Source organism: Equus przewalskii, chromosome 22, assembly GCF_037783145.1.
Source record: "Equus przewalskii isolate Varuska chromosome 22, EquPr2, whole genome shotgun sequence".
Taxonomy (NCBI): domain Eukaryota; kingdom Metazoa; phylum Chordata; class Mammalia; order Perissodactyla; family Equidae; genus Equus; species Equus przewalskii.
Window position 1 is genome coordinate 43043811 of NC_091852.1, and position 23487 is coordinate 43067297.

At 35.9% G+C, this 23487-nt stretch overlaps 1 protein-coding gene across 1 annotated transcript in view; it reads right to left on the reverse strand.

Annotated features, from left to right (window-relative positions):
• CAAP1 (caspase activity and apoptosis inhibitor 1) overlaps positions 1-23487 on the reverse strand; it is a 52845-nt gene that overhangs the window by 8054 nt on the left and 21304 nt on the right. Inside the window, exon 5 of the mRNA XM_070590218.1 lies at positions 13889-13962. Coding sequence (XP_070446319.1) covers positions 13889-13962 — 74 coding nt within the window. The remainder of the gene's footprint in view (positions 1-13888; positions 13963-23487) is intronic.

Here is a 23487-nt window from a genome sequence, read left to right on the forward strand (position 1 = left end):
CAAACAGCTACTGAAGAAACCCAAACCAGCTAGGAGAAAAACCCAGCCACAATAAACGAAGGACTAAGATGAACAAAGGAAAAGATAAAGAAAATTTAGGAGTCTAAAGATAATCTAATGGGGGGGAATGAGAGGTGGGGGAGTTTCCTCGGTACCCTTAGAGACTGAAGGGGTGTGCAGCCATTGAACAAGTACACAGAGCAATGAAAAAAGACAGAGAACAGAAACGTTAGAATTTAAAAATACAGTCATCAAAAGCAAACATTCAACGGCTCCTGGAAGATAATGTTTAAAAAGTCCTCAAATGTAGAAATAAAGTAAAAATATATGTAAAATAGGCAATAAAAGTTAAGAGATGAGGATGAATGACTCACAAGTCCAACAACAACCTAATATAATCAATTCAGCAAATATTACTGAACACCTACAATGTACGAAACACTGTTTTAAACACTGAGGAAACAGCAGTGAATTAAAAAAGAAAAGTGCCTGCCTCACGTTTAAGTCTGAGGAGAGACACTATCAGTAAGTACCAGGTGCTATGAAGAAACTACAGCAGGCTAAGAAGACAGCAGCAGACAGACGCTTTCACAGAATGATCACTGTGATCTGATCAGGTAACATTTGAGCAGAGGCTTGACTAGTGACAGAACAAGTCAGAAAGCAAGAAAAGAGACTGTGAAGAGGGAAAATACAGAACTAAGAGTAAAAATTGATCTGAGGTGAGGAAGGTCTTCACGCCGCAAGGGCCTCCCAGTGCAGAGCATTACACCCATGACACAGCCCACAAAGCATCAGAGCATTACGCCTACGACACAGCCCACAAAGCATCAGAGCATTACGCCCACGACACAGCCCACAAAGCAGCAGAACCGGAAGGCAAACAAAATGCCTAAAAGTTCCCAGAGGAAAAAACTAGATTACCAAGAAAAGCTAGCCTCAAGGAATCAAGATATTATCATCAGCCACCATGGACAATATCTCCCAATGGCTAACACAACCGCAAAAAAGAGAAGTAATGAATGCCTCCTTATGGAAGGACACAACATTGTTCCTAAATATTTTTGTCAAAAAAGAGAACACAAATCTGATCAAGCCTCTCCATCTAACTACCAATACACAGAAAATAAAGGAACGTTAAAAAAAACACTGGGATGCAATCAGCAAAATTCAAACTGAGAAACTTCAGCAGACACCAAGTTTCTTCAAGAAATAAACTGCAAAGAGAGGGAGAGAGACAGGGTGGGAGAAAAAGGGGAAGCATAATAGATTAAAAAGAGACTATCAGGGCCGGCCCCGTGGCTGAGCAGTTTCGCCACTTCAGATCCTGTGCTTGGACATGGCACCGCTCATCAGGCCATGCTGAGGCGACGTCCCACATGCCACAACTAGAAGGACCCACAACTAAAAAAAATATACAACTATGTACCAGGGGACTTCTGGGAGGAGAAGAAGAAGAAGAAAAAAAACAGACTGGCAACAGCTGTTAGATCAGGTGCCAATATTTAAAAAAAAAAAAAAAAAGAGAGAAGGCTAGGCAAGTGTAGCTTTCCTTTTAAAAAGAAAAAAGAAAAAGAGACTATCAACCAGGTGCAATGTTGGGACTATATCTGGACCCCAATTCATACAAATAAAGTTTAAAAGATATTATAAGACAATCCGAGAAACCTGAACACTGGTTATCTGAGGATTAAAAATCCTCAGATCCACTATTCCGCAACCCCTAATGAAATAATGGATCTAGACCATAATCACAGCTACCAAAACCATTAGACTCAGGATGACAACACCTGAGCTAATGGATCAATCTTAGTATCACAATACCACCGATGAATACAACTAGGTTAAATTTGAACACTTTCTGAATATCTGATGCTATTAAGACATGTTACTTTTTAAGGTATTGTGGCCATGTTTAAAAAGAGATCTCTTGTCTTTAAGAGATGCATACATACTGAAATATTCACAGATGAACCAAAGAGATGTTCCGGATTTGCTTTAAAATAATCTAGTGGTGTGAAGCAGGTAGGAGTACAGACGAAAAAAGATTAGCCACAGGTGGATAATTGCTGAAGATGGAGCTGAGTCATGGGAGTTATGTTCCTACCTTCTTTCCTATTTTTGTTTGAAATTTTCCAAGACAAAAAGTTTTTTTAATAAAAGTTGATTTCTACTTAGAAATCTGAAACATTTTTGAAAATATTTAAAAAAAATATCTATCTTGGAGGAGAACATGAGAAAACTGAAATCCAATACTCCTATCAAGCAAACATAGAGCTGATTACTAAAATGGCTAGACTACTTCACTTTGTTTTCTCCTTCAACTCGTTTTTCTCCTCTGATTTTAAGTTATTCACTTTCAGTGGTTACGCCATTTAGACTGACACGTTTCACCATCCTTCTCTCTAGATCCTGAATCTCCACAGCCCCAGTGTTACTGACCTATTGGAATCTCATTCGTAACGAAGTCTACGATGCACTAGACAGCAATGCTACGCCTCTGTGGATTTCTTTTCTTAGACAAGAAAAAATTTTGGTTTTATTAAATTTTAATTTGTCAACAACACACTTCTAATGTATTCTAACTGTAGAAAGTCAGCTTGATAACTCTTAACAGTTTTAGTGAATTCCAGCCTTTTTAAGAAACCAATACTTTATTTTCTGAAAAGGAAACAACTGTTCTTTTAATGTGTAAGAACAATGTTTTCTGTAGAGGCCTTAAATCTTCCTCTCAGCAAAATTAACAGAACGTGGCTATTTTTTTGTCATGTAGTGTTTTAAACTATTGATTTAAATTTGAGTGCATCATGTTGACCCTCATATTCAAAACTTAATCATGGCATAACTGTTACTGATAAAGAAGAAAATGCAAACAATTTAATATAGAAACCTGTCTAGTATTCCACCAAACCTCCACTGACCTTCTGGATAATGTGAGTGTCTACTAGTCTGTAAACCTAACTTTTAAGAATCTCAAATCCAGAGATTGCTCCAAGAGTCAATAAATACTCAGTATCTATTACATATGTCATGATGGTGCTGTAAAGGCCACAGAAGAGGTAGGCCTTACAAAATACCACAGCTGGGGTAGATTAAATATTTGTGGCATGATTAAGACAGTTTTTGCCCTTGTGGTGCTTACGTATGCTTAAAATATGGACATATTTTAAAGTGCTAAATTGTGCAAAATGAAGAATAACAGAATTTCAGAGTGTATAAGGCACAGGGAAAGTCACGGAGACCATCAGAGACACAGGATATGCTGTAGGTGTTAGAGTCTAACAGGTGATACTGACAGAGGAGGAGACTGCAAGTGTGAGGGACACAATGGACAATGGCAAAGTGCTGCAACTCAGCTCAGCATAAGAGGATGTGAGCCTAACAGAATAAAATGCACATGTGAGCATACAGAAAAGTGCAGTGTCCAAAATTACTGCCTCTGAAGACTGCACTATTCTAGGACAACAGCACAATAGGGACCGCCTCCTGCCAGCCTTTTACAATGGATCAGGTAAGTGAATATTTTGGGGACACACTGGGGCACAGTAACAGGCTGACATGTGAGAGGTTTTCTCTAGCAGTGTGGAAGTAAACAGAAAGAAAACCTTTAAAAATGTCATTTACCATTTATCCTACCATTTGATTAAAGAGGTTTCTAATAGAATAAAGTTTGATATCAAAATCTAGGAAGAAATTTATGAAAATGCACAAAGGGGAAAAAATGAAGACAAAATAGCTATTTCAGTATTTACAAGTAGTGGAATTTAGAATCAGGCAACTTTTTCCCCCGAAGATCTAATGGAACTTATTCATTTAAAAAGGCCTCACACTCATATTTTCTGCTGGTAAAATCTCAGTGCTCCACAATCTGCTCATCCAAGGAAGGTGTGCTCAAATTCACTGTCTGCTTCACAAACTGTCATGTTTCCTGGGGCAATGCTTTTGCTTAAATATAAATACATGCTTGGAAAGAATTACTAAAGACTTGATTCTAATTTTAGAAAATGTAAATGTACCTTTTGTAGACTCATGATGATGGTAAGCAGCCATCATTATCATTATGCCAAAAAAGTGGTGGTATACTCTACAAAACAAAGAAATCCTACCCTAAAACTAAAAATACTTTCATTAAAGAAGTAGGAAAAATAATAAAAACTATCAGTTTCATCCTAATTATTTCCATAAAAGAAAATACGTGAAATGGGGAAGTAGCGTGAGTCCTTGGAAAAAATAACTATTGTCACCTTAGAGTGTATGATAGTGAAAGTGGAAAATGCCATAAAAAGGGGCCTGTATGTTTTAAAAATGGTCAGAGAAAACACATAATCTCATGAGGAGGGATAGCTGAAGAATGCAGGAAGATGCTTAAACATAAAACTCGGTCCAAACATTCATTATCCAAATGAGGAAATATCCAGAGACACAGAAGCTACAGAGGAATCTGTATGATGACCACATATTTTATAAAGGGCAAACAATCAACTATTAATATAAAAGACTAGTATGAATCTGTACAAGTAAGATAAACAAAGCTAGAGGCTAAGCGAAACAAACAAAAATGACTCAGTTTTGTTAAGACCAGAAAGATAAACAAGCTCAGAACCAACATACTCTGGGGTAGGTGGTAGAATAATAGTGGGCTGAAGTACCTAATACTCTATTTTGCTTCCATCTTCTCTATTAAGAATAATGTACATATTGGACAGGGTAGAAGAGAAAGAAGGAGTTCTTTCATTCATCTATCCATCCACTCACACATTCAAAAAAATTTGAGTACCCACTATAGACAAGCACTAAAGATCTAATCCTTTGCCCCACAGAAGCTCTCCATTTAAAGGGGATCGTCACATATAAACAAATAGAAATACCACAGAATGGGACGCTACTTAGGGGTAAGGACCATGTCAAATTACTATGTAGGTACTCATAAATGTTTCTTGAATTGAAACGATTACTACTAGGCAGTGTTATAACAGAAGTAAATAAACAGGCAATAGCGGTATGAACTAAGTGATAATCAATCCTACAGTAAGGCATCAAGAGGTGAGGTGAGCAGATGCAGGTTAGGGAAGGCCTCACCGATTTGGAGATGTTTGAGCTTAAAGAACAAGTGTTTAACCTAAATAAGAGTACACCACTGGTGTGAAGAGTACAAATCTCCGACTTGAACAAACCGCATGATGGGCATTTAAAACTTGTAGTCACAACTGATAGATTTCCATTTATTTTCTGAGAGAGGCTGGGAACTAGATTCATGATAGAACAACATAGTTATTGTTTTCAAAAGAAGGTAACTTCCACTAGACTACAGTACAGTACACCTGACATCAATTCTTAGTAGAATTCTAGGTTTATTAAGAGGTTTCTCAGCTCTGAAAATAGTAGTGCTAATTAGTTTAGACAGATCAGGTAACATGATCAGGGATCTGAATGATGTGTGGAAGACTCATGTGGTTATCTTGGAGTGGAGCAGCAGGCAGAGGGAACGGCAGAAGCAGAGTCCCTGATACGAGAGCACTTGGAGAGCTGGGGGAAAGCAAGGAGGAAGGAAGAGAGTGGGCAAGTGGGGAGTGACGGGGCCTATCACCCTAAGGCTGCAACGGCCGTAAGAAGCAAGCACTTTAGATTCTGTTTTGAGATGGGAAGGCTTTGATAAGAACAGTGACAGGACCATTCTTACAGTTTAAAATAATCATCCAGACTGCCGTGTGGAAAAGAGACTACAGGGGAGCACAGACAGAAACAGAGGGATCAGGATGCTGTAAGAATCAACGCCAGAACAATATGGCTAAGAAGAGGTATGAAGTGGCTGGACTCTGAATATTCCGAAAATAGAGCTGACAGGATTTACTGATGGAGATGAAAGTAAGGACTCAAGAATGACTCCAAAGTTCTTGGCCTGGACACCCAGAAGAATGTAAGTGCTATTTATTGAGATGGAGAAGAATGTAGGAAAAGCAAGGTTTTTTGAAGTCTGTTTATTTGTTGCTTTTGAGAGGGGGAGATCAAGGAAGATGTAAAATTCATTCTAGGACATTAACTTAAGATGCTTATTGAACATCTAACAAGTAAGCTGGATATACAAGTATTGGAAAGAGGTCTGAATTGCAGAAATAAATTCATAGCTGCCAGTCCCAGAACTACAGAAGATGACCACCTGGGAATATAGAAAAGAAAAAAAGTCCAAAGAATAAGTCCTGGGGCACTCACCCTTCAGCAGCTGGGTGGAAGGGAGCATAATGCAAAGGGGACTGAGAAAAGACGACAGTGCCAGGGAAGAAAGAACAATCAGTGGTGTCAAACGTGGCTACCAGGTCAAGATGAGGACTCAGTGCTGACCTTCAGATACAGTGGATGTGAAAAATTAACTTACACATCTGTTTTCCTTTACTAGACAAGTTCTCTCCAAGGTGGGCCACATTTTATTTATCTTTCTATCCCTGGTGCCTAGCACAAAACAATTAGTTTGTTGGCATAAAAGATCAGCTTCAAAATTTGAAGAGACGTCATTTAGAAGAGGTATAAAATTCATTTTCTACAATCCAAAGGACACAGAAGGACCAATGAGTAGAAGTTACATAAAGGCCGACTAAGGATCAGTCTAGAAACACTTTCACCAATTAGAGACAACAAGGATGATACTGGGGACATGAAGCAGAAAACACAACAATAATGACGGCAGAAATAATTATAACAAGAGCTGGTATTTATTGAGCACTTACTATGTACTAAGCGCTTCTCTAAAGCACTTTACACATATTAACTCATCTAATCTCTATGATAACATAATGGAAAAAGCATTCATATTCATTATCTCCATTTTATAAACGAGGAAACATTTTTAGAAAGTTTACCTGAGGAACAGAGAGTTTAAGTAACCTGCTCTAGTTCCCACAATTAAAGTGGCAGAACCAAAATTCAAACCCAAGTATATTTCAAAAACCTATGCATCTAAACATTTTATACTGCATTCCAGATCTTAACAGAATCAGAAGGATCAGAGCTTCACAGATTAGAATGCTGCTTCTGGCTGAACAGACCTTCTTACAGGTCCCTCAAACCCACTTGAATAAATATAACATGTAGGAGACACAGACCTAAAAGATATGCATTAAATATGAATAAATATTAAGAGAAAGAAAAGAGAAGCCACAGACTGAGAGAAACTATGTGCACAATACATCTGATAAAGGACTGTTATCCAAAATATATAGATTTCTTTTTTTTTTTTTAAAGATTGGCACCTGAGCTAACAACTATTGCCAATCTTTTTTTTTTTTTCTGCTTTTTCTCCCCAAATCCCTCCAGTACACAGTTGTAGATTTTTCAGTTGTGGGTCCTTCTAGCTGTGGCATGTGGGACGCCATCTCAGCATGGCCTGACGAGCAGTGCCATGTCTGTGCCCAGGATCCAAACTGGCGAAACCCTGGGCCACCAAAGTGGAGCGTGCGAACTTAACCATTTGGCCACAGGGCCAGCCCCATAAAGATTTCTTAAATCTCAACAATCAGAAAACAAACAACTCAATTAAAAAATGGGTAAAAGATCTCAAGAGACAAGTCACCAAAGATATACAGACAGCAAAGCAGTATATGAAAAGATGCTCCACATCATCTTTCACTAGGGTACTGCAAAGTAAAACAATGAGAACCACTACACACCCATGAGAATGGCAAAAATCCAAAACACTGACAGCACCAAATGCTGGCAAGGATGTGGACCAACAGGAACTCTCATTCACTGTTGGTGGGAATGTAAAATGGTAAAGTACTTTGACAGTTTGGCAGTTTCTTACAAATCTAAACTTGGTATTTACCCAGAAATGAAACTCAGTATGTATCAACTATATGATGTGGCAACCAAAACTGCTAATCAAGTGATAGACTACAGTGTGGGATATGTAAAAAGTTCAAGAACTGCTAACAAAATCTGACTTCAAGCTAGTGTTCACTATCTGTCCTTCGGCAGAAGCACTTCTCTATCAGGAGGCACTTTTCCTAACAAACTGGACAAGAACATAATGACCGAAAAGCATGGTGGATCCAAAGGGAATCCAACACCTGATGAAAGTTTGGACTATGTAACCTCCAAAGCATCTGCCCTCAGAAAGAGTCTGTCTAGGATCCTATGAAATACATCACCAGACAGAAGGTTTAAAATGGGTATAATCTAAAGAAACATGGCAATAAACATTTCTCTCAAAATAACAGAATCAAATTCTTTGTAATTTCATTCTTGATAAAACACATGCAGGGTCTCATGCATCCAAAAGCCTTGCCGGTTTACTCTTTAAAAAAACGCAGAAAAGTCTCACATTTAAATGCAACAGAGGGGCCCTCAAAATGTACAGAAACAGTGAGGGCTAATCCGCCATACAAAATGTAATTTTCACCCTTTCATTCAACTACCACTCACAGAAAGAGAAAAATTAAAAAGCAGGGAGCATTCTGTTTGGTGTCACTGCTGGTAATAACTTGTGAAAAAGCTCAAAGGAATGAGAAAAGAAATGTAAATTCTTAAGTCACACTAGTGGTTATACCACAACCTCTTTTTCCTTCACCAACTGCTGAACTAGATATCCTTTCCCCACAACGGGTTTTTTAAAAATCCTTTAAAGAAGTTAACTTGTGTTGAGAAGCTGTATTCTGTGAATACTCCTTTGTTAGAGCCAGTCAAGGAGATAATCACGGGCTAGGAAGAAAGGAATTAGCCTCAAACTTTGAGAACAAATTAGTGGTACACATGTGTTTCTACCCGCTATTTCCCACTCCAGACAGCCTCAAAACCCTTTCCTTTCAGTCTCCCCACAGCTCGCTAACATCCATGCCTGCAGTTTAGGTCTTCAAAGAAAGAGGCAGCACAGAGTTCACCTGCCAATCCAGAGATTTCTAGGGTAACAGACAGAGCAGGCATGTGAAACTGCTGGCCTACAGATGCTGCTTGATTAACTGATGATCTTCACTCTCTTCTCCTTTACAAAGCAATGAAAGTCCCTGATGGCATTTTTCTTATTATTTTTTCAAGTTTTTATAACTTGCATGTATTCCTTCAGCTATGGCTGTGAAGTTCTTCCAGTAAACTCATCTCCTTTTGAACTGCAAATTCCTTTCTTCATTCGTTCTGACTCTAGTCCCTCCATTTACCCACTTTTGCTTCTCCCGGTGCAGTAAAACCTTAGAACAACAATAGCAACGGGAACAAAAATTACTTGGATTTTTCCATTTTAAGAATTCGAAAGGTCTCATACAGTTTTATATTCAAAACCTTTGTGCTATGATGGCAAAAATCTATCACACTTAATTTTTTAGAAGTAATGAGTGAATAAGATATGGCCATCACCAATTCCTCATCATAGCCTAAAAGAGTGGTCTCTCAAGTTCATCATCTATATAAACCTATGAAAGAAAACATTTTTGAGTGTCTGTTCCAGTACCTATAAGTACTTTTTATTTACTTATAAATTAATATGTACTAGTACAATAAATTAATACATACTATTGTGATAATATACATATAATCAGAAATTTACTTTAGAAGTTCTGGTATTTTCTTCCTGCATTTTCTGGGAGTATGTATAATCACACTTTGGTGACTCTAGTCTGAAAGGCTGAAAGAAGCACATAGAAAATATCTATTCTAAACTTTCATCACATAGTTTAACCACTGATAAACATTTTTACCCTATTAAAGTCTACCTTTCAACTTCTTGAAGCTCTTGTTAACAAGATAATTTTTAAAGCTGTCTATTATTCACTAACTTGTGAACCAGAAAACCAAAACATAATTGCATGAGGCAACTACATTATTTTTTTTTTTAAAAAAGTGGCAAGATTTGAGCCTAACCACAGCAAAACTGTGCATATTTTTGGTATGCTTGCTTATCTTTCTCTAATAGAAGGAAAGAATAATTTTCACGAGCAAGCTAATGTAAAAGACTCAGAGTAAGATGTAGTAAATGTCTTATTGATTTTTATCATTTTAGATACCATATGGTTACACTATTTATGTTTATGACCGTATTCAAATGAATGCATTTCAAGGAACCATGATAGAGCTTAAAGACTAAATCAAGCGTCTTCTCTTTTCCTCTAATAGAACAAAAAATGTAAAGAGAGAAAAAAAATTGTATATTTCACTCTGCTTCCATTAAACAACTTAAGAAAACAGTTATTAAGCATTCTTCCCAAGCGCAGACACTGCTCTAGGCGCTGGTCTTTACAAAATCTGACAGCTAAAAAGGAACTTCAAGATCAGGGCCAAACGCCCAAACATTGCTTGAATCTGCTCGACAACAGCACCACCAAGTGGTGGTTAACGTAAACTATGTTCAAAAATCTTCAGCAACAGGAACCACTCAGAAGGCAGCCCACTGTATTTTCTATTTCTGATTATTTGAAATACAAAAATAGAACCAAAATATGTCTAATGACAACTTTATCTATTTTATCCAAGAAGTAATGCAAACATAACAGCTTAATTCTTGAAGTTACAAAGGAGAATAATTTGCAAAATTACACATATCCCCAGATGTAAACTTTAAAGAAACAATTTTAATAGACATTATTTCACTACTTAATGTCTTAAGCAAATTTTCTTATTTATAGATAAATATATAGGAAGAGAATTTAATAATAATAGAGATTTTTTTGATATTTTAAAAATATTTTCTAAAAATTAAATACCTTTGACAAATAGCAGTGCTCATTTTTTTAAACTATGGCACAAATGACCTATTTAGAAAATTTGTGTAAACCATTCTTATTTTAAAAGCTGAGTTAAACCTTTCAATAATTCAAGCCTGAAATCCCCCAGGAAATTAACATAAGATCTCAGGATCGCATATGTGTATGTGCCCATGCACACAAACACAGCTGTGCATCTTTAGGGCAAAATTGTAACTGCTGTTTCTTACACAACTGCCCTCTTGCTAAAAATGAATGACTTAGGAAGCTAATGCTAACAGAAGAGCTTCTATTTTACTACAGTACCAATCAATCAACCAAGAGATTATATTCACATTTAAATAATGTTCCCAGTGAAGGCAGCCCTTCAGGCACTAGTCCATTATGAAGGGGTGAGAGAAGCTAGAGTACACTCTGATACTCATCTTCAGTGCAGGTAGTGTCATAAATGATATTTCCCATCAACAAGATGAACAAAACCAGTACTAGACAAAGAAATGCCAATTTCAATCTAAGTAATTCATAGTTAATATATCTCAATATTGAATATTTTAGCAGAGAAGCTGAAAAAACTGAAAATATAATTTAAATAACTTGTCAGTATCATACACCATCAATAGGTCATATAATAAAATTTATTTTATTCTAGAAGAGCAAACAGAAAATTCAGTGCTGCTTTACATTTTGGTCCACTGAACAAAGGCTTACTTTAGTACTAAATAAGCTTTGATGAATTTTCTTACATAGTCAAGTCATTAAATAAAATGACTATGCATTCACAAGGAGCATTATAGTTTTTATTGAGCTCACTGTGACCAAGAATAGCTAGCTATGCAAGAAAAGTTAGAGATAATATTAAATCGATTTTGAAAGTTTTGCATATTAAAAAGACAATATTAGTTCATTTAGAAAAAAGGCAATAATCTTTACTGAGCCTACCAGGATTTCTATTTCCTGGCATACCTCAGCTGCCTGGGTGACTCAAGGCAAGTTTCTTACTATCTGGTTCAGATTTTCTGATACACTGATATTTATCTGGAAGATGTTCTACACAATTGAATCTTCTAGATAACTTATGTTTATCCCATTATGCAACAAACCATTTTATACTTTAACCATTTTTATAGACATGTTTCTAAAAGACTTCACTTACTTCCCTGCTTTCTTACAAAAAGAGCTGGAACTTAACCATTTCCCACAGATTTAGTCCAACATGAACATGAAGTACACTGCACAATGGTACTGCAGTGCTCGATCTTATGTTTTCGCACCTCTGCTGGCTGTTGCTTCTTGATGCCAGTGTGTTCTTGATATTTCTGCCACCTCGGTGAGAGCCTAGGAGAAGTCTCTCAAGTCCCCAAAGTATAAAAGACCTGCGCTTTGTGATACCTGGCTACCCTGAGCTCTTTTTTCCTCCTCTTTGCCTCCCTGGTTAGTTCTCAAATGACTGAAGTTGCCCTAAGAAAATCACAGCAAGCTAGGCTGATGACACTGTGAAGGGAGCTCCAAGGAGCACCGGGTGCCTGAACATGGGAGCAGGAAAACCTCTTCTCTTAGAGGGCAGCACTGGCAATCTGGACAACGAGGTCTCTGTTCCTTTTTCCCTAGGAAGTGGAAGCAAGCTGCCCATTCCAGCCTTTTCCATCCTTTCTATGACATTTTTCTCTCTTCAGATGATCGAATAGCATACTCTCCACACTGCCTGCTCCTTTGATGCAGCGTAGAAACAAAGGCAGAAACAACAGCAGTACTGTTCTTATACATGGGGTGCAAGAGTCACATGACCACGACTACATCATATGAAAACCATGAGTGCTTACCATGTATTATATGTGACAAATAAACGTAAATGAAACTACGAATCTGAGTTTATGTCTGTGGGGGGTGCTCAGAAGCAGTCAGAATACAAAGATATAATCTTGCCTGGTTATTTAAGAGGCTAACACAACAGGACTTCTGAAAAGCATTAGAATTCTCAAAAGTATCAGAAATATTTATAAACCACAGAGCACAGAAGTAGAATTACAGAAAACCTAGATTTTGCTCTTTCTACATATAAATTGAATGAATCACAAACTTAACTATCCAACTTTCCTTCACTTTGTTAATTAACTATTAGTAATACATACTAGTTTAAAAAAAGAAATTCTGCCTAAATAAATGGATGGCCTGCTTCTCTCTACCAAATGAGTTCCTATGACTCAAGTTTCAGAGAAACTATTCTAAGCCATTGAAGATTAGCTGCTTCCAGAATAAATAACACAACTCTCTTGGCTTCAACAGATTCTCACTGCTCTGAAGTAATTTTATCAGGAAAAAGAAAAAATGTGAGTTGGTCTCTGAGTAACTAATAAAAATTTATTTACATTTGATTTTCAGTACTAGGATGAGAAGAAACAAAAAAGACATCAATGGCCCCATGGCCGAGTGGTTAAGTTTGCACGCTCCGCTTCGGCGGCCCAGGGTCTTGCCGGTTCAGATCTTGGGCACGGACATGGCCTCGCTCACCAGGCCATGCTGAGGCAGCGTCCCACATGAAACAACTAGAAGGACTCACAACTAAAATACGCAAATGTACAACTATGTACTAGGGGGATTTGGGGAGAAAAAGCAAAAAAAAAAAAAGGAAGACTGGCAACAGTTGTTAGCTCAGGTGCCAATCTTTACAAAAGAACAAAAGACATTAAAAAGATTAGCCCTATTCATCTGCTTGACTTGAATAAATTACAAATTTCAACTTTCTTCCGTTAGCTGGCAATGTCAAAAACCACTGATTTATAGGAAACAATAAATAAGGAAGAAAGTATACGAGGACAAAATCTCTCTGTAAAAAAAAAGAGGAAAACAGTTTTCCTATAAAACTTATTTTTTCCACATACAACCCAAAGCTACCCAGTTAACACACCTCCAAAATCTTGCAGCTGAGGATATATAATAGAGATTACTGAGTTAAAACTATTCAAGACCACAACTTTCTGGTGACATCAGAAACTATACATCACTAAGGCAGAACCACCCCCAATAGCTAAAGGAGTCATCAAATAAAGGATGTATTCTTTACTCTTTTGATCTTGAACCAAATAAATTATTCTGTTTCCCTACCTGTAAAATGGGGGCAAACTGGAACACTCTGAAAATTGATTACTGGTAAAATGCTTATAAGCTTCAGGTAAATGTTATATAAAAATTAAGTACTTGATTCATACCTTGTTTTAATTCCAAATTGTCAGCTTGCTTGTTCTCTCTCAGGGATGAAGTAGAATCTATACAGATGTCTTGTCTGAGAAATAAAAATAAATAAAAACAATTTTTAAAACTATATTCAATCAAATAATACTTATTGCTCAGGTAGCTACAATTAAGTTAGACACTTGGAGAGACACTGAATTTTCCTAAGACCCCAGGGTACCATGTAGTGCACTCTGGAAACTCTGAAGCATGTATACAAATGTCAGAAGCAGCAGCTATAAACTATTGCCAATTTAAGTAGTATATTTCCTTGCAAAATAAAGAGGCAAACCTGGAAGGAATATAGAGGTAGTTTTTTCTCCCTTCCAATACTCTGCAGGGTAGCTGATAGGAGAAATCATCACTCACAGAAAAATCCAATAATTTTTCAAGCTCAACTGTTAAATTTAATGGGCACTTTGGCATTCAAATTATTTTATATTCATCTAATTTCATACTTCAAATACTTTGATGTCTACAGTATGTGGGAATACATATTTTATATGTAATATACATATGCAATCCAAGTAAATGGATTAAGTGTAAGATCACGCCATAAAAAAGTTTTGATTCACCATGTTCTGCAATAGAGCTGCAAACTAAGCTAATACTCTTTCTTAGAGGGCATTAAACCATCTAAACATTGATGTTACAAATACTTTTCAGCAAAAGTCAAGAAATTAATTAGTTGCAAATATTCAAAATGACTATTTTCTTTAAAATAAGTATGTATTGCCTTCTGAGAATTTTTATACATGTGCTAAGACTAACATACTAGAAGTATTTAGGAAATTTTCCATTCACAAAATTTTTTCTATTCACTTAACAGTAAATCCCTCAAACAATGAAAGGATAAAGACTCACGATCATTTCTTTAAGAAGTACACAATATTCTTGCCAGTCAATATATCTGGCATTAAATGTGTGTTTTTTATTAAAACTTTACTAATACAAGCACAAACTCAAATAGAGACTACAAAATTATAACATCTGAGAGATTTACAATTGAGATATCTCCATTTTTAATACTTCTTTCTGTCTAATGCCACCTAGTCAGATTTTATTCTTTCACCAGAATGACTGGCAGATCCCAAGGAGGATATCAACAATACTCCTTAGCAATTCAGGGACAGATTAAATACCAACATGCCACATTAAGGGCTTTGCAAGGAATAAAGTTAAAATGTGCTACCTCGAGCCTACAGTCAAATTAGATTTTACCTACTGGGAACATTACTAAGTCTCTTCCTTTAGAAAAATGTTTGTTTGCTCTTACATGTCCTTGAACGGCACTTAATTCTTCTAAACACATACATCTAAACTCACAAAAAACAATGTAACATCACCATAAAAGGACCTCGGGCATATAACACCCTAAAAAGGACACAACATCACCCACGCAATATCATAGCAGAGAATGTATACCCTGTGTCAGGAGGAATCCTCAGACAAATACAAAATGGAAGTGAGTAATGTTCTATTAAAAAGAGGGAGGTGAGTTCAGGGCCAACGTTATAAAAGACAAAGAAAGGCTGTGAAAATATTCCAGTTTAAAGGAGGCTACAGAGCCATGACAATGAAATGCTATAATTGACTCGAGGCTGCTGAACGGAAGAAGCAAAAATGTTATAAAGGACATTACTGAGTCAAATGACAAACAGAAATACTGGTGGCAGACTGGATAAAAGTACTGTTATCAATGTCAAACTTACTAAGGTTGAATTTACTGAAGTTGACACTGTACTGTGGTTAGATAAAAACAAATATTGCGATCCTTAGGAAAAACACAACGTAGTACTTAGGGGTAAAGTGCCATGATGTATGTAACTTAGCTTCCAATGTCTCAGAAACAAATACAAGTGTATATAAAGAAAAAGTGTGCAAATGGGGTAAAATGTTAATAATAGGTAAATCTAGGCAAAACATATATGGATGTTTCTTGTACTATTCTTATTCTTGAAACATTTTAATAAATCTGAAATTATTTCCGAATGAAAATTTTTAATTAATAATAATGCAGTAAAAAGTATAACTTTATTTTCTCTGTGAAAGCCTCTTGGGTCCCCTTCAAATAAAATCAGAGCCCTTTATAACGACTATGTTTATAGAAAAACAATTTCTTTAGTGCCTGAAGTGAACTTTTATAACGTTCTGTTTTATTTTACGTTGGGTTTGATCAGGCTATTGGAGAAAGGTGCCATCACAATTTCAGACAGTGGGGGCAGTACACCACCTGGTGGCTGAAAAGTGGAAAGCCAGGTGCTTTTACATCAGTATTACCTGAAATCAGAAAAAACTCCAGAAAATAGTCTGGAAGTTTAAAACCCATACTAGTTAATTTTTCCAAGAAAGGAAATTTAGTTCCAAGTAGACTTTGACTAAAATTATCATATACATTCAGAGTTCTCTAACATAATTTAAAGATCTTCAACAAAGAGCATGAAAGGCAAAATATCTACAAAAAAGGAAACATCTTAAAGTGTAAGAAAACTACAACAGACTGCATATGATGTGTTTTTATTTCTCGTTTTATGAAAATAAAAAATGTCTAGCCCTAGATGATAAGACATACTCAGAGTTAGGAAAATTTAAAAAATTCCAACTTATACTTAAATGACATTTAAATACTCCTATCAAACAATTAAAAACTATGTAAGAATTTTCTAACAACTGAAGAGAGAAAAATGGGGGTTGGTTTGGGTTAAGAATCTTGCAATGACTTCTGTATTCCTCTCCGTTAAGGGAAAAAAAAAGCCTGTTTTTATTTTTTTAATTCCTTTCTCCCATCTGCAATGTTCCTTCTTAAAACAGCTTAATATACAATGTTGGCCTTGAATTACAAGAGAGCCCTGTACCTGCTATCCCTGGGAATTAAGTTCTCAAACCAGCATCAGTCCAACTTTCCTATACCCCAAATACAGTTCCACTCTGGATCCTTTCTTATAACTCAGTGAATTTGTTTTCTAAATCAAAGTAAAATACATTGGGGGAGATCTGTGAAATTTAGTCAAGAACAACCATACAAGTGAATTACTGAAGGTTTAAAACATATTTCTAAACAGAAAGAAAAAAGTCAATTTCTTGTCCAAATGAAAAATACCGGAAGATATCTCAATAGAAGGAGAAAGAAACAGGACCAAACCGGGTGGATTCTTCCCCTTTTGGCAAAAATCAGCTGACTAAGAATCAGACAAACTGGCATAACAAAAGATATAATCCTCAATTCTCTCCACTCTCCTAGGAGTAAAAATGGAGGCTGAATGAAGCCAGTCTACTTCCTATGAACTTTCTACTACTAAAAATAAGAGACAGGCAAAGAAACCAGAGCAGCCAAAAGAATTCTGAAAAAGAACAACAAAGGTGAAGATGGCACACCATCAGATTTCAAGACTACACAACCACAGGAATCAAGACAGTGGCATTCGAGAAAGAATAAACATGCAGATGAACAGAACAGAACAGAGGTTAGAAATAGACCCATACATATATGGTCCGTTGATTTTCAGCAGACGTGAAAAGGCAATTCAATGGAAAAATGGTATTTTCTGAACAAACTGTGCTGGTACAACTGGATATCCACATGGATATGATTTTCAATCCATATCCTGCATATACAAATATTAACTCAAAATGAATCACAGACCTAAAATACGTAAACCTATAAAACTTCTAGAAGACAGGAAAAAACCTTTGTGACCTTGGGTTTAGCAAAGATTTCACCAAAAGCATGATTCATAAATAAAAATAACTAAGTTGGATTTCACCAAAATTTAAAACTTCTGCTCTTCTAAAGAGACATCAAGAGAATGAAAGACACGCCATAGACTGGGAGAAAATATTTGCAAGCCACATATCTGAAAAAGGACTTGTATCCAGAATATATAAAGAGCTCTCAAATCACAATAGGAAAACAAAGAACTGAGTTTAAAAAGTAAGTTAAAAAAATTAAGTCACTTGATCAAGGAAGATATACAGATGGCAAATAAACATAATAATAGATGCTTAACATCATTAGTTATTAAGGAAATGCAAATTAAAACCACAATGCGATAACACCTCACATATATTGGAATGACTAAAATCAAAACAGCTCACAAAGGGAACTCTCCCACAAAGGATCAGCGAGGATGCAGACGTGACCCAGCAATCCCACTCCTAGGAGTGAGACCAAGTAAAATGAAAAGCTTATGTTCACACAAAAACCTGTACGTGAATGTTTATAGTGGCTTTACCTGAAATCACCATAAACTGTAAGCTACTCAAATGTCCCGTTATTAGTTTTCTACTGCTGCTGTAACAAATTACCACAAACGTGGTGGTTTAAAACATCAACATAAATGTATTGTGCTGCAGTTCTGTAGGATAGAAGGCTGGTATGGGCCTCACCAGACCAAAGTCAGAGTGTCCGCAGGCTGCGTTTCTTTCCGGAGACTCGAGGGGAGAATTCATTTCCCATTCATTTGGATTGTTGGCAGAATTCAGTTCCCTGGGGTTGTACGACCAAAGTCCCTATTTTCCTTCTGGCTGGAAGCTGAGCATCACTCAGGTTCTAGCCCAGGCCTTCTCCCATCACATCTGTCTAACCTGCTCTTCTGTCTTCCTCTTCCACTCCTAAGAACTCACGTGATTTAACTGGAATAACTGGGACAATCCAGCATAATCTGCCCATCTCCAAGTCCCTAACCTTAACCAAGTCTTCAAAATCCCTTTTGTAATATAAAATAATAGATTCTCAGATTCTGGAGATGAGAGTGTAAACATTTCGGAGGGTCGTTATTCTGCCTACAAGATTACCTCAGTTGGGGAATGAATAAACAAATGATGACACATTTACCCAGTGGGACAGTAACTACTCAGCAATAAAAAGGAAGGAACTACTGATACACATGACGATGTGAACGAGTCTCAAATGCATTATGCTAAGTCAATGAAGCCAGACTCAAAACGCTACATACAGTATTATTCCATCTAGACAACATTCTGAAAAAAATACAAGGAAAGAAATCAGATCAGTGGTTGGGGATGGGAGAAGGAACTGACTACTAAGAGCCATGGAGAGAAATTTTTGGTGTGATAGAATGTTCTACATTGTGATTGTGGTGGTAGATAAATTACCATCCACTTGTCCAAACTCAAAGACCTACAAAGTAAAAAAGATAAATTTTATTGTATCTAGATTATATCTTAAATCTTTTTTTTTTTAGTTGGGGTACCAGAAAAGTCTTAGAACAACTTCAGAAATATGAAATGATATAGTCGTCTACTGTAACCTTCAAACACTATGGAATGAGGCAAAGCAATCTTAATTTTTATCATAGGACCTTTCCAAACAGCAAATAAACCCACAGCTCTACTGTGTCCCTCAGCATCCTCTGACAGTAAAATCTAACCCTTATCTCCATTTAGTTTCCCCAAAAAATATAATTCAAAGAATCACAGTTACCATACCCCAGTTTCTTTCTCTGATCCATAATTCTCTAAAGATTCATTGTATAAACTGCCCCCTGTGAGTCCAAGTTTTTCTGAATAGGCAATTCCCTAAATAGGGGGCTCTCTATTCTATCTAAAAGTGGAAAGAAATCAAAATGCTATCTCCTCTTTGTTCTGTTCTTATATTCCTATGATCTCAAGTCCTTTCCCGTTTCTAAACTAGCATGAGATCACTCTGTAAGTGCATTTAAAGGTGCAAACATCCTACTTTGAATGTGGAGTTCTATCTAAGCATTAGGTCATGATGTTGTCAATGATTAGCACTACTTTCTGTGAAAGTGTTCTGAAAAACATATCCTGTTATTTCTGATAAACTTCCCTTATTATGAAGAATAGTCTACTTAAGTATTATAGCCTAATAGCATTTTATAAAGGACAGAAGAACACAGTGGGGTACAGATAACCAATTTATTACCCTTTACCAGCCTAAAAGCACAGTCAGCTCTTTATCATACATGTATGTCTAAGAGAAGTGAGTTTCTTATAGAGAGGCATGTCAATATAACAAACTGATCTCATGTGTGAGAAAAATCCTTCTATGCTTTAAAATATATATACAATCGTTTCCTCAAACTATTTTTTGTAGTAAATGAAAAAACGACACTTGTAAGCAACAAAGTGTTTTTAAAAATGCAGTAACAGTAAAGAACAATAACTAAAAATCACAACGAATTATTTCATTGCTTTCTTTAGGCTTTCATAAAAGGAATGGGGGGAAAATCCCCAATACTCATCAGTATAAAGCAGAATTTTAGGAATAGTTATTGCTACAGCTTCAGAGTAAAAATTCCAGAGCAAATACAGCAACATCTTCTTCAATGCTCACCATGTGACAGGTACTAGTCTAAGCACTTTACCGCCTTTTTCTCATTAATCGTCCTCACAAGCCTATGGGGTAGGACTAGTATCAGCCCTAGTCTCCAGATGAGGAAATGGAGGCCCAGGAAGGTTAAGGAACTTGCCAAAGGTCAGAGAGACAGCAAGCTGTGGAGTTCTGCTGTTGAAAATAAAGGCAGTTTAACTCTAGAAACCTTGCTCTTTACATTTAGGCAGACTTTCCACTACTTACAAAAATGGTTGTCCAAGTAGTAATACCTAAAAATTATATGCAGCCATATACATATGGCTATATAGATCTCAAAGTATAAAGTCAGTTTTCACTCAGAATTTGACCTCAAGGATGCAGAGGAAAATCTTATTTGGAAAACTAAGATATGTTATTAAATCATTAAGAAAGAGCTACTATTTTAAAAGTGGCAAATTTCAGTAATAAGAGAGCTGAGCAACAACAAAAGACCAATAATCCTCAAAAAAGGGCCTTGAGAGGGCTGGGAGTGAAGAGGTATGAAAGAACCATTTCTAACTGTATGCTTTTTGCATGATTTTTTACTGTAAGAATTTTAAAAATTTTCTTAACCATGCCTATGTATTTGCCTTTTCATTAAAAAAAAAAAAAAGGGAAATAGCCAAGACATGGAAGCAACCTAAGTGTTCATCAACTGATGATTGGCCAAAGAAGATATGGTATACATATATAAATATATATACAATGAAATACTATTCAGTCATAAAAAAGGATAAAATCGTCCCATTCACAACAACATGGATGGACCTTGAGGGTATTATGTTAAGTGAAATAAGCCAGATAAAGAAAGACAACCTCTGTATGACTCCACTCGTATGTGGAAGTTAAACATGTAGACAAAGAGAATAGATTAGCGGCTACCAGGGGAAAGGTAGGGGGTGGGCACAAAGGGTGAAGGGGTGCACCTACAACACGACTAACAAACAATAATGTACAACTGAAATTTCACAAGGTTGTAAACTATCATAATCTCAATAAAAAGTTAAAAAAAATGGGAGTACAAGTTCACATGTTTGTAACAGAAAACAAAAGGGAATAAAAGATAAAAGTAGCTGATAGAAGATAAATATACAGAACAAATTTACTGAATAACAGCAGTCAAATCAAGAACTATAAAAGGAATATTCTAAGTGAATCCTTGATAGTTGTAAAGAGGGATACAGCAAAATGAAAATTAAAAGGGGATCTTAGAGCCCTACCTTAAAACTTATACGAAAATAAATGCCAAATGAAGCAAAGAATTAAACATTAAAAAAAAACAAAAAAAATTAAAAGAAAGGATGAAGAATACTTTTTATAATTTCAGAATAGACAAAGCATTTTCTAAATATAATACAAAACCAAGAAACCATAAAAGATGGATAAAATTAGACTATATAAACATGAAATATTTATGCATGCCAAAAAAAATAAAAGCCATAACAAAGTTGAAAGAAAAGCAACAAGCAAAGGAACAATTGCAACCTATATCACAAACAAAGGATTAAAAAGACCAAAGAGGTCCACCTACATACATACACAATGGGGAAATCAATGACAAAGGGTTCACAGGAAAGAACATTCAAGTAGCTCTGTGACACATGCAAAGATGTTCAATTTCACTCATAATAAGAGAATACAAATTAAATTCCAATGAGATATCACTCGTTACCTATCAGATCAACAAGGATTAAAATTTAGATAACACTTAATTGGCTAAAGTATATAAAAATGTACTCCATATTTCCGGGAAGGGGTATAAATTGGTTTAAACTCTGTGTAAGTCAATTATGGCAATATCTATTAAAATTTCAAATGCCTAAACATCTGACCCAACAAGTAACTTCTGGGTATTTATGCTACATATAATCACAGAAGAAGATCTTATATAGAGAGATATTCATAATATTTTTAGTAACAAAAGATAGTAAACAACTTAAATGTCCATCAAAAGACTTTGTGCTTTGCTACATCCAACAATGGAATAGTATACAGGTATATATAGAAGTCTTCTATGTACTAGGTCGAACAAAACTCAAGACATACTATTATACAGAAAAAATTAAATGGATAAAGGTATGGAACTGTTTGCATAGTATGCTACCATCTGTGTGAAAGGAAAAAATATACACACATATATTTATAAATGTATGGAATATCTCTGAGAGGATACACAAGAAACTGGTTTACTGTGGTTGCCTACAGCAAGGGAGAATGGAAAACAGGAAAAAGAGACTTATTTTCACTAAATATTTTTAAAAATTTTGTACTATGTGCATGCATTACCATTCAAATAAATAAGCTGTTAAATAACAGACGCTAGATACATGGCTGTGTGGGAAAATGTCATTTTCTGGAAATTCAAATATAAATAATTAGAATCAAGATATCTGTAATTCACTTTATAATACTTCAAGAAAATAGATGAAGCAAATATGGAAAATTGTAGTAATTGTGAGATCTAGGGAATAGGTATATGGGGGTTTCATTATACTATTCTCTCGACTTAGAACCCTTGACATCTTTCATAATTTAAAAAAACCAAAAACCTAATACACTGAACCCCCCTTTATCTAACTCAGTGAGGTAATGTCGCTTACCAGAAAAACAATTTTATTAAAACAGGGAAACACCTTAAAAACTTACATACATAATTTCAGCATTTTAGGTTAACATCAAATAGAAATGTACCTTTATTCACCAATCTCTGGCTATGAGGCCACGGCCTTAACTTTCACAGGAATCCATGGAAGAGTTCAGTCTCATCTTACTCAGATAAACCATTTCTATTTTTGGTTTGTTGAAATGCAAAAATCTGAGTGCAAAAAAACTAACCCTTTATATTCATACAATGCCCCCCAAACTTTTATTGTTATCCTACAGCTAAATGACAACTTTTTAGCAACTCCACTTTGAGTTTGTCAAGGCATTTGACTGAATTAAGTACTCTTTTCATATTGATACTTCATCCATTTATAAATTTAACTAAGTTACGCAACTAGGATAACTGAATTAGAAACAAACATGAGTGACTGGGTAAGCAAAGAGCTGAAACGCTGGGAGAATTCACAGGCATGTTAGAGAAGAGTCATTAACAACCGGGTTAGCACACTGGAAACATCAGCGAACTTCTTTTCAAATGAAATGGAAAGGGCAATTAATAGAATGAATCAGTTAGGTGATTAAGAAAAAGTGATGAGGCAACAGCAGTAAAAAAGAAAAATATCTGCTAACATCTAACCC